Here is a 13,151-nt window from a genome sequence, read left to right on the forward strand (position 1 = left end):
GTGGCCTTGTAGCCTTTGTTCCAATATGGCGGCAGTCAAAGTTCTATACCTGAACTTTACATCCCATGCTTGAGTGCTAAGATCGGTTTGTAGAACAAGAATAAAAAGATTTGCTTGAGCTGAACCTCAAGAGATATGGACCCAGTCATGGAACCAACATGTTCTGTGATAGGTCAGGAAAGTGAAATAATCTTGGCAACCGAATAGGCATTAAAACATACTTCTACTCCAATTGAAGACTGCAGTCCATCAATTTGTCTGTTACTTCAAGTCCCAATAGTCTCTTGGAGCTCCACAGCATGTCTGGCACCGATATGTCTTTATTGTAAAGTAGAGATTTCTACCCCACTATAAAACAGTGCACTCTGGAACTTTCAACTCTGGATTTTAAAAAGTTCAGATTTAATTTGATTAAGGAAATGGGTTTTTCCTTTTGAAAGATTTTCTTCTTTAGATTTAATAACTTTCTTGTGAAAATACAGATAAATCTAGGTCTGGTGTAGTTTTTGCCTCGTTCTTTATAACTTGACTCCTCTCAATTAATTTCAAAACTTTTCAAGACCTGTTTTGAAATGAGAGCTCCCAGCTTCCAAGCCATGTAATGTGTCCAAAGTCCTTGTAACATGGATGGATTAGGGCTGACTTCAAATTTCCATAGATGACTGCAGTGCTGGGAAGTTCAGCTTCCTTGACGCTGACGTGATGAATATTTCACCAGTTGATCATTTTTTAACGGGAAGCAACAGAAATAAGTGATGCTCTGGAGATGGAGTTGAGTGTTAACCTGTCTCTCCTCCCCCGGCCTGGAGGGTAACGACTTCTGCACATCTACCATGAATGTGCAGTCGGGACTGGCAAAATTAAGTTAATTCCCCAAGAGATCAGGCTTAAGCTGCTGAAACACGAAACTGCTGCATCGAGAGTGATTTTTTACTATATCTCTTTTGAATAAAATCTAAATTGTCAACCAATTTTGCCCATACACTGTATGATTGAGTTGGCTTCTTAGGAACCCCCTTCAGAGAATTAGCTTATCTGCAAGCATCAACTGACAGTTTCAAGGGGGAATCTTCATAAGTAGCTTTTGAGAAGAATGGAGCTGACAGTTGGTTAATCAATTTCACTATTTGTTGCCAGTGCTAATCAAGCTGGAATCTTAGAAATAAGTTTTATGTTGAGAGCATACTTATCTTCATTGACAAAGCTGATGTTTATGTTGGTTTAGTTCCGAGCTTACACACTTTGGTGTAAAAATCAGTTCCTACCAAAGTGTTTACAGCATGAAATCATTAATAAATCGTTTTTATTGCAGGTACTTTGAAAACAGCAAGAGTTTTGAGTCGATCCCGAAGGAGGTCATATGCTTTCCGCATCCAAGCTTCAGATGGGCAGCAGACGTCATTTTCCGATGTTCAGATCTCAGTCAGGGATGAAAACAATCACCCTCCTGAGTTCACCCACTCTTTTTATTCCTTCGATGTCCCCGAAAACTCTGCAATTGGCACAACAGTTGCTAGTGTCACAGCCATTGACCAGGATGAGGCATCCAATGGTCAGGTGACCTATGAACTGGTTTCTGATTGGGGGAAAAGCAAGTTCCAAGTTGAAGGCAGCCTGGGCACCATAACACTGATTGACCAACTCGACTTTGAGGAGGTAAATAAAACTCTAGCCACAAGTACAGATTTGCTACAGATAGATGGACAGTTCTAATATATGAATGCTAAGTTACTTGAGAGAAGTGCATTATATTTCATTTTAGCCTCGACGTTTTGAAGAGTTTAATATCATCATGATGATTTTGCATGAGTCACGCCACAATGGAGAGTGCTAGAGAAACAAATACCTGTCTGAGAACCTTTATAGATATATGACCTGTCAGTAGGACAATTGTACATACCATGCTTTTATGGATTTGCAATTCATGTTCCGTAGTGCAACCTTATCTCAAATAGTTTGTTCGAGTTGCAGACAGGAAATTTGTAATAACATTTATGTCCATTTTTTGTGCTCTTCTGCTTCAAAGAGCCAGACTCTGCTACTTGCTGCTAGGGGTAATATACATATTGCAAATACATTTTCAACCAGGAAATGCTTTGATCTGATGCACTTTCTCCCAAAATTAGATTTAGTCGTAGACTTGGGACTTTGGATGAATGAAATGTAAACAATCTCTTAATTCAGTTGCAAAACTTGCCATTTGTGAAAGTGAATCAATTTTAAAGTGGTTGGTTTCAATTTTGATATGAATTGATAAGGGAGGGCAATAAATATTCTGTATGGGAACCAAATTTTAATAATTGTCACATCTTTGACTGTTGCAAGTAGATCAAAAGTTTCCATCTAACATGTTCTGTTTATATATTCAAGGTACAGTTGTACACCCTGAACATCTCCGCTAATGACGGCGGCAGTCCCTCCCGCGTCAGCACCGTTACCGTCTACATGAACGTGAAGGATGTCAACGACAACACGCCTGTCTTTGATCCAATGTCTTACAGTCAGGAGATCTGGGAGAACGCCCCCATTGGGACAACACTCCTCAACGTCAGAGCCACCGATATAGACACAGGTATGTAGACTCATCTTTCTTGGATGCATCAGGTGCGGTGAAACTACAATCTGTTGTGAGCATTATTAATTACAATCATGGTGTCAGTAAGCCGATGCAGGCTTACCGAGAATACTGACAAGCTGAGGATTACTGATAATTTGAACAGATAATGGATAACTTTGTTTTATTTTCGGTGTATTTGGTATCATGTGACATCTTGTCAAAGTCAGAAACAAAACAAAATGGCTACATTTATTGAACCTGCCATAGTACATTATGCCATCTCAAAACATTTCTCAGTAATTACATTTGCTGAAACAAAAAGAATTTTCTGGTGATTACTTAACACGGATAAGTAACAAAAAACGGCATGACACCTTTTTGAAGTGTTGCTGTACACCTGAAAAATGTTGAGTTTCATGTTACACATGTTTCTTCTGTCAACTACACTGACTGTTGTGATGACTGTCAAATTTCATTACAGTGTAGTGAATTATGGTTGACATTCGTTAGATCGATGGTGTATTGCTTTTAGTATTACACAGAAAATGGGTCAAAGTGAAACGTGTGAATGTCTCTATTGTAACACCACTGTGTGAGTTAACAGTGGAATAGGTAGGCCCCCAGTGATTGTCAGAAGAGCTGACATGAAGTTGTCACGGTGTGGGACATGGCCGATTGTTGCAACAGTCCTAGCAGGCATGGGTTTTCATCATGTTATCAATCGGGGTGGTTGGGTAGCCTAGTGGTTAAAGCGGTCACTCGTCATGTCAAACACCCGGGTTCGATTCCCCACATGGGTGCAATGTGTGAAGCCCATTTCTGGTGTCTCCCGCCGTGATATTGAAGGAATATTGCTAAAAGCGGCGTAAAAACCATACTTACTCACTCACTCATGTTATCAATCAATGGGTATTTAATAAAAATATAATTTACCTGTAGGTAAAGTGTTCGCTCATCACACCAGAAGACCCGAGTTTGATTACCCACATGGTGTCCCTGTGATATTGCTGGAATATTGCTAAAAGCGGTGTAGAACTAAGCTCGCTCAGTCACTCACTCATTCACCCACTCACCCTCTCACCCACCCACTCACTCACTCACTTTGTGGTATTTCCAAACCAATGTTGCACTATTGTGTGCTGATTCAGTTAGCATAGTAGGAAGTGTGTTAGCGTCTCAGTAGAGCATCGAGTTCTGCTCTTCACAAACTTTAAGCCCTTTCTTGTTATGCTGCTTAGAGCTGGAGAGGACTCCACTCTCTGTAGTTGATCCTGAGTGGGTTATTCTGGAGTTGTACTAAATTATTCCAATCCCAGCTTTAACCTAGAACAAGCACAGTGTGATGAGACGGCATAATGTAGTTCACAGCAAGTCTCCCGTAAGAACGTTATATCCCCTTGGATCCCTCCCGGATCCTCGTGTAACTAGAGGTTAATGAAGAGATGGGTGGTGTTTACACTGATGCTGACCACAGAGAAAACTAATACACCAGCTACCTGAGTCCACAGCTTGTCAGGGTGTCCACCACGGGTCAAACAAACTTGACCTCGGTCTCAGGGAGCATTTTGTACATGGGATCAACCATTTACCTGCCTTGTGTGTTAGATATGTTCAGGTCTATTTCTTGGCCTCTGTGGAAATTGCTTTCATTTTGACATGGATTTGTGTGTTGATGTGTGGCAGAATGGAATTTCAGAGATTTGTCAGTTGCGTATGTCAAGAGTTGTGATTCTTCACACTTGGTATAAGGGGTGGTGGGGTAGCCTAGTGGTTAAAGCGTTAGCTCATCACGCCGAAGACCCAGGTTTGATTACCTGCATGGGTCCAAAGCGTGAAACCCAGTTCTGGTGTCCCCCGCCATGATATTGCTGGAATATTGCTGAAAGCAGCTTAAGACTAAAATTCACTGACTGTCTCACTCTCTCTTGAAGTACAGACCTAAGGGTATGTGCAATGACCAGGGCAGATGTCTGGCTCCAACACCCACCTACCTCCGACACTAAACAAATGCAACGTTTTGCCAGTTCAGGAGGTGCTTTAGATCTTGTCCTCTAGTGGGGTTAGCTTAAACATATTATTGCCTCAAGGATGGGGTGAAGGCAAAAGTCAAAACCTTCAGCTGCCAATTAACTGTAAAACTGTTCCAGATTATGTCCACCTCACATGGGGTTTGCATGCTTAGATCAACACATTCCCAAGTTCTCTACGGGGACTCTTCAGCTGTTACCATGTCTGTTTCAGCTTGTTGTTTATGTTGTAAAACAGTCTTCAAACAATTTCAGTGGTCTTTGGGTAGGTGTGTAGTTGGAGAGTCACTTGTTGGTGGACTTGTTCTGTCCCCCACAGGTCTCCTTTGTTAAGTTCATGGTCAGCTTTTGGGGCGGTGGGGTAGCCTAGTGGTTAAAGTGTTGGCTCGTCACGCTGAAGACCTGGGTTCAAATCCCCACATGGGTACAATGTGTGAAGCCCATTTCTGGTGTCCCCCGCTGTGATGTTGCTGGAATATTGCTAAAAGCGGCGTAACACCAAACTCAGTCAGTCAGTCATGGTCAGCTTTGTCATTCTCGCCATGATGTTCATGAAATGTTGCATTTAGCTACAGTAATGTATCGGAGGGTAGATATGGTTTGTTAGTTTCATTGGATTTAAACTTCAACACATTCATGGTCGGAATACTCGCTTTTTTTATGATTAAGTGTTGTGGTTAAAATGTTGGCAAGCTATGCCTTAAAGTTTGATTCCCTGTGCAGTTGAAGCCATATGTATCCCCAACATGGCTGAAACCCAGTTATCTTGATATTGTCAGCAGAGGCATAAAACTCCACCCACACACTCATTCAGCTTTGTAATTAAACAGTTAATTTATTTATTTTTCTGAGCATGGTTTCATTCTCAACAATACACATGAAAATTGTCAATTACAATCATGAAACAAGATTTTTGTTTGCAAATGTTTGTAAATGTTTGCAAGGGCTTTTTGAACATTTAATTTTTTTATTTTTATTCAAATCAGTGCACATGAAATTGCCAATTACCAAATGCGAAACTAGACAAAATACCACACCTTTCCAAGCTCAGGACATTATAGATTCCAGTAATATACACCTCCTTATTGTGATTCTAACACATCAGCCCCAAAGGAGCACAGTGTCAGTCAGTACTGAATATGCATCTCTGAAAGTGTCAGAGAATGTACAGTTCAGCAGATGGTTGACGAATTAAACGTGACCTTTCCCAATTACGCCGTATCAATTTTTTGCAATTGCTCGAAATCTAGGGTCTGTTTTACACTCAAGTTGGAGGAATGTGCTCACCTTTTTCTCTCGGTCACAATCAGCGAGGACGGAGGTGTAACAAATATTGAGGACGTGCAGATTGAAGAGCGGCCATGTTTACCTTCCAGGGTCTTTGATGATGTTCTCTGTCTTCCATTGTGCGTAGGGGTTGCCTGATGACTAGTGTTACACTGATACATCACACCAGTTTTTACTGGTCATTAAATTCCTTAGAGGATTATTGTGAGACAGGTTGTGATTGAGGTACACCTTTTTGCCCTCCTATTCGCAGTGTTCATTTGTCTGCGTAATGTAAAGTGAAAACATGACTAATGGTAGTTCATCGTTTAAAAAAATCTTGTATCTGAATTTTTTTATTTATTTTTAAAATTCTGTTTGATTATACTATTTGAATGATATGGGAGTTAGCTCCAGTTGAAGAAAAGGACACGTTTTGTTTAATGCATTTTCTTACACGTTTTCTCATTTGTAGCTTGAATGGGTATGGAAGTCATGCGATGGTTCGTGTTCAGATTGGACAGATTAACATGTTATTGGGTAGGATATTCACTTATCACACAGAACCCTGTAGGGACTTCAGTCGAAAAAGGTCCCTAGCACTGTAGCACTTGTAAGAGGTGACTAAATTGGATGATGTGTTCAAGCTGTGTAATTTGGATGATTGACTGCAGCTTGATTGGATGATGTTGTTCATGTTTGGTCTAATCTTGTTGAGATTAGATTTAGATGATTAATTTTCACTCCTCACTCACTGCAGCTCAAGCTCCTGACTCCTCACGATCTCACTGTCTCACTCACTCCACGATCTCACTGTCTCACTCACTCAAGATCTCAAGATCTCACTCTCACTCAAGATCTCATGATCTGCTCACTCATGATCTTAATCTTGTCTCACTGACGATCTCACTCACGATCTCACTGTCTCACTCTCACGATCTCACTGTCTCACTCCACGATCACCCTGTTGTCACTCCACGATCTCACTGTAACGATCTCACTGTCTCCTCCACGATCTCACTCAGTCTCACTCACAATCTCAGGATCTCATCTCACTGTCTCTCAAGATCTCTGTCTTACTCACTGTCTCACTCACGATCTCACGATCTCACTCACTGTCTCACCACACGATCTCACTGTCTCCACGATCTCACTGTCTCTCGATCTCAGGTCTCACTGATCTCACTCGATCTCACTCATGATCTCACAATCTCACTCCACGATCTCACTGTCTCACTCCACGAACCAAGATCTCACTCATCTCAGTCTCAACAGACATCTCATGATGCAGGTTTGATCATATATGTGAACCAAGTCATCAGTGAAAAGACATTGCTGGCTATATATGTGGAGTGAGTGATCAGCAGCATCAGCATCTCTCTGCATCTCTAAGAGCAAGCGGAGCATGTAGATGTCGAGAAACTTTTCTTAAAAGTTTGCAGAGCCGAACAGTAAATGATGAGAAACACAACCCAAATTAATACTTTTCCCACATCATTCAACAGGTGACAAGCTACCTGAATCCATAACTTACATGAAATATGAATAAATGTATCAGGTTTCTATATAATCCCCCAGTGAAAGGGGTACGGAGGCTGGTCACCTGTAACAGTTACATATTCATGTCAGCCGCCATTATGGCTTTCTGATGGATGCAAAAGCGTTTGTGTACAAATGTACGTCTATTTGATGGGCTATTTGCACCTGTTGCCTCTGAAATTAAATGAATGCCAGGTCATGTGACGACTGAATCTAATAGTCAAGCTTCCATTGACTTATGTTCATTGGAGTGGAAATATGGGACGCATTGACTGAGAGTGAAATCTTCAGAAATGTTTTGTAAATTTTCAAAGACCATCCTTCAAAGTAAACAAAAACGATAGACTGTCACAGTTAATAGTAATTCCTTTGGGAGAAGCTTGATGATAGGGATAGAAGGATGATTAGTACATGTGTGGGTTTGATAGACATTACCGACTGGTAGATTCTGGAAAGGTAATAGTTTTGTGCATCGATGGATGAATATGATCATAAGTCTGAAGCCATTCTGGTATACCTCACGCGTCTTACTCAAAGGGGGGATATTGTGTATTAGCAAAAGGTACCCTTGTATTGAAATTGAAAAAATTGCAAATCTTTTCATAGGTCTCGTTTCAGGTGAATCAGTTTGGGAGTTATTTCCTTTGAAGGTGTTCATACTTTGGAATTGTTGAAATATGAAAGGGATGTTGTCCAATAGAAACTTTCTTTAATGATTCTGAGACATGAGAGGTCTGAGACATGTTTACTTTGTATTTCATTTTATGGAAGATTGAAAACAAGGTCCACAATGAACCAGGTGGAATAAGAACTTGGTTTGTCCCACTGAAAATGTCAAATTATTAAGTTGCTGAAAGTTGCTGAAATGTTTGAGTGCTAAGATAGTTGAAATATTATAAAATTTATCAGGTGGTTTAAATGGCTGACAAGTAGTTATTTTCTTCCTTACACTTGCAAGATTTGGTCATCGACATGATGAAATTCTTACAATTATGGACAAAATGAGAGAGAAATATGACAAGATTCAGTTTTAATGGTGTACTGGTTTTTGTCTTCTACAAAGGGTTAAATAACTCTAATTTTGTAAACCACACATTTACCTTTGGATTAGTGTTACAAGTCCCAAACATTCTAAAGTTGAAACGAACAATAATTCATTTGAACATGTGGTAACTTTCATAATGATTTGTGATGTTTTTGAAAGTTACATGTTCCAGAAATGTCTCTTATCATGCTTTGTTCTTTGGTTTAGGAACAAAAGCAGTTTTAAAAGCATTTCATTTTCATTCTTTCTCCTCAGAAAGTAATTCTATGTGAACAAGTTGAAAATGTTTGTATACAAAGGACAGAACGGCAGATATTTGCTTTGTTAACAATATGCTGTAGCAAGAACAAGAAAAAAGAGATTCTGATAATCTCTAAATAATATATGTTCTACTTCGGAAAATGGTGTGTAAATACACGTGTACAGACGCTGTTGCTTTGTAATTATCTTTTTGTTTACGGTTTCTTGAAAATGACTTTGGAACAGCCTTAAGTTCATGTTATGGAGGTTGGTATGGGCTATTAGCAGCGGTTGCGGAATATTACAAGGCTTAAGCAGACCTGTTCAGTTGAACCTCAACTGTTGAAGAGGATTAAAGAACGTGTATTAGCTTCGTCAAGATGTTCGTGATGCTGATGAACTTTGGCAACACGTGTCATGTTTAATGACAGTTTTATGTTTCTATTAAAACTGTGACATCTTTGGACTCGGTGACACGTTTGAGAATGTTCTGGCTTTAATGTTGTCATAAATGTTTAATTAATGCTGTCTCCTTCTGACATCTGCCTATTAATTGGAAATAACTGTATCCATTTTCATCCATAATGATGAATACAATTTGACATTACGTCGGAGGAGTTATAATGATCAAATGTTCATTTGAATATGTATGAAATAATAAATAAGGTCTTGTCTATAATACAAAGCAATAAATGTCAAAATAACGAAATGAAAAGTGAAATGATTTTAGAGATAAATATGGAGATTTTACAGAACATTTTTTGTTTTGTTGATTAAAAGTGAGAATGACATTCAAACAAGTTTTCTTGACAGATCAAGAACCAAATGAACCGGAAATAATGTCAAGATCATAAAACAATGTAATTAGTTGTGAACTAGGCAACATTATGACTTCATTATGATAACATGCTAGCAGGTACATCAGTCATCAGTCTTCACAGGAATCAGTTAATCAGAATCAGTCCTGGAGTTCATCACTGGTTTATGATACCCTTATGATATCAGCCAATATGGCTGCCAGATTCCATCATCATTTCAGGGCTGATTTAGTTGACTGCAGCAGTCATGACCATGATGTGTACCACTTATTTCCTTCCACCTTTTACAAGCAGTCTTGGATTGTTTAACTCTACCTGTTTTGTTGATTCTAGTAATCTAAACTTTTTTGATCTGAATCGGTTGAGAGGAATGTATAATTTTTTGGCTGATTTGATTAAGTATTCTGAATTTGCCTCATTTCCGATTGTTATTGGTTTGGGGGAAGATATAGAGTACTGAGAATATAAATATTGTTTGTCCCAATACTTGACCCGTCTGGAAGGAAATGGCTGCTCTTACCAGCTGTTTTTCTCAGGAAACTTCTCGTATTTCATATCAACAGAATCACTTTCTGTGCAAACATCATAATCCCACTGCCAACCCTAGGTGAGGACGCCATCATCTCATGAGCTGCCAAGAGCCTTAGCAGTGTTAGGAGTTTGTCCATGGGCTGAATGATCCAAGTGCACAGACCAGCGATGAACATTTGTGTCACTAAATAAGTGAATTACAGCGCTCATATTGGAAATTTAGCAGAAATGAAAATGGAAAGTATAAGACTAAAACAATAAAAAGCAACATAGAACATATAAAAAAATTCTATTATGGAACAAGTCTGTTTCAATTTCAGCAACTCTGATCCTTTTAATTCATTTACTTTCAGAAATTGGGTGGGGATGTCTGAAACAATCATATTGATTTAACATAAACTTTTTACCAATGCAACAAGGAAAATATTGGGCCTGAAAAAAACAGTTGAAATTTTGGATGTGAGTGGTATACACCTCCCGCAGTTGCCAAGTGGGCCCATCGTGGAAGTTCCGCTGGAAGGTCCATTGGGAGTTTAGCGTGTTGATGTTGTCTGCTGGAATGTATTTTTGTCTACGCTATCTTGTTTGCTGTTGAGAGTGACATGTCTCGGGTTTCCATGAAGTCTCTATTCCACAAGTAATCTCACCCTTCTAAACAACCGATAGAATTAGCCAGTTAAACTAGACTGTATCTGGACTCACGCAAAGTGTTGCCCCTAATATAGATCGGTGGGGAAAAATCAATTTGAAAGAAGTCTTGTTAAAAAGTAATTAGCCTTTTCAGGCTTAAAGTTCTTGATTGATTTTGTTTACTTTGTCTGTGTGATTGGTTAACTGTTTGAAGAGTTATTGTCTTGGTTTTCTGTTACCAAGTACTGGGTTTGAATCCCGACATTGGGACTGATGTTGTGGAGCAGTTTCTGAGTTCCAAGCAACCTATGTCTGCAATGCTGGTTAAAACAGTTTAACCCAACTTGTACATTTGTTGTTCGACTGCTTCACTTGACATATAGCTATTAAAATAACAACTTTATTTTGTTGAATCTTTCCTTAATCAAGAACTGTCAACAGAACATCCTGAAATGGGTATTAAATGATCACAATAGCTTCTGAATTTGTTATGTTAGTGGTTGGAAGCTCAGGAAAGATCAGAAGACCTCATTGATTATGTGTCACCATGGCAACAAGGTTGTTGCTCTCATTATCAACCACTGTTTTGTTTGGTTCAGAGGCGGTGGGGTAGCCAAGTGGTTAAAGTGTTCGTTTGTCACACCAAAGACACGGGTTCAATATGACCACTTGGGTACAATGTGTGAGGCCCATTTGTGGTGACCCCGCCATGATATTGCTGGAATATTTCTAAAAGTGGGGTAAAACCATGCTAGCTCACTCACTCACCTGTTTGGTTCAGTTTCAGACATATTAGCAGGTCACTGTGATCTACCCCATGGAGAAGTAGTCTTCACTAATTTATGCCTGTCATAAAAGGTGATTACGTGTCGATGATGTCTGACATTATTCATAAGATCAATCACCACTTTGTCTGAACCAGACGTGGGTATTTAAAGCTTACAGCACTAAAAGTGAGACTGTGCTTCATGGTGCCCAGGTCCTCTCCAATTCTCTGTGTTGTAATTTGTGTCGGTGCAACCTGGGTTAACATAAACTGCTAGACGTCATAAAATAAAACTGGCCAGACACATATTGTTAGCCTTAAATCCAGCTTGTTAGGACCACCAATTTCCTCACAGCGCGTTCCCCTTAACACAAAACACAAACTCTCAGGTCTAATTGAAATATCGCCGACAATTGCATAAAAGCCCTTTCACTTGACTGAGTGGCCATATCATCAATGCATTTGACTGTTTGAGAACATCAAGATACAGCTTTTAATGACCGGTCAAATGAGTTATTGTATTATTGTGTAGAACCTCCATAAGCAGGAGGCTGATGCTGCAAGTCTGGATGGAGCAACAGCGAGGTGTTGTGAGTGAGAGTGTATTGTTGTGTTGAAGGAAGTGAGTGTGAGAATATGTCGAACAGTCGGAACAGTCAGAGGGAGGGGCACAAGCCAATAACAGATCCATATTGAAATAATCCCTGTATTTCCCCTCACATCACGGCAGGGACATCTGCGATGGTCAGCACAAAAGTTAACCTGAGTCGTGTGGGATGTAGGTATTGAGAGTCGTCAGAGGCATATGCACCCGCTGACTTGCGTCTCGGCTACGTACACTGACAGCTGATATGTTCTTTGTGCTGAAAGAAAGCCTGATTTTTTTGTATGGCTAAAGTCAGTCTGTCTTGGCTGGCAGGTATTACGATCACAGCCTTCCAATTGTTTGTGTTCCGAGTTATATACGTGTATACACGACTGTATATGTGCCATTTACATAACAAAGTTCCCGTTTAATGTCATGAGAAGTTTACCTGTAATATGTAATCAGTTGAGTTTCTTGATGTGCCATTTGCAAGCTGTAATTTCTTTGAAGTCACGACAACTTCTTCAGTGAAGAGGGGTGGTGGGTAGCCCAGTGGTTGAAGCATTCTCTCGTCACACCGGAGACCTACATACAACTCGTGATGCCCATTTATGGCAGGGTTCGAAATACCCCATATATTAGTATGCCATGGCACAGTAAATATTGAAATGGCACGGCTGAAAAGTGTTCTCTGTGCCCTTTTGATACGCCTAATTTTCATTTAATCCCCAAAACAATTATTTTTTTCCAAACTGAATAATACCATACATATTTGAATGCTCATAAACCCATTTCTTTATTTAACATTAAATTTCAAATGATCATCATCATTGTCATTTATTCTAAAAACATGTGGGCATACTTGATTTCTGAAAGGCACACCTAAAATATTTGTCTGGTGCCCTTAGGCACACTTAGAAAAAAAGTATTTCTATCCCTGTATGGTGTGTGACTTATTGCACCATGTAAAAACCATACTTACTCACTATTACGGGTCATCATGTCAGAAACCTTGACGGAAGTAACTGATAGACATTGTCAATATTAATCTGCTAACGATATAGGATAGATTGTTTACTCTTATCTCATAACAATGATTGAAAATGTTTCAAGTTATCCACATTTTGAAACAAGGAGAATGTTGAT

At 39.5% G+C, this 13,151-nt stretch overlaps 1 protein-coding gene across 1 annotated transcript in view; it reads left to right on the forward strand.

Moving 5' to 3' along the window:
• Positions 1-13,151, forward strand: part of LOC124283802 (cadherin-related tumor suppressor-like) — a 126,583-nt gene that overhangs the window by 65,929 nt on the left and 47,503 nt on the right. The window contains 2 exon segments of the mRNA XM_046719830.1: positions 1,313-1,656; positions 2,371-2,572. Coding sequence (XP_046575786.1) covers positions 1,313-1,656; positions 2,371-2,572 — 546 coding nt within the window.

This window comes from Haliotis rubra, unplaced genomic scaffold (genome assembly GCF_003918875.1).
Source record: "Haliotis rubra isolate DU_JTF1 unplaced genomic scaffold, ASM391887v1 Scf321, whole genome shotgun sequence".
Taxonomy (NCBI): Eukaryota; Metazoa; Mollusca; class Gastropoda; order Lepetellida; family Haliotidae; genus Haliotis; species Haliotis rubra.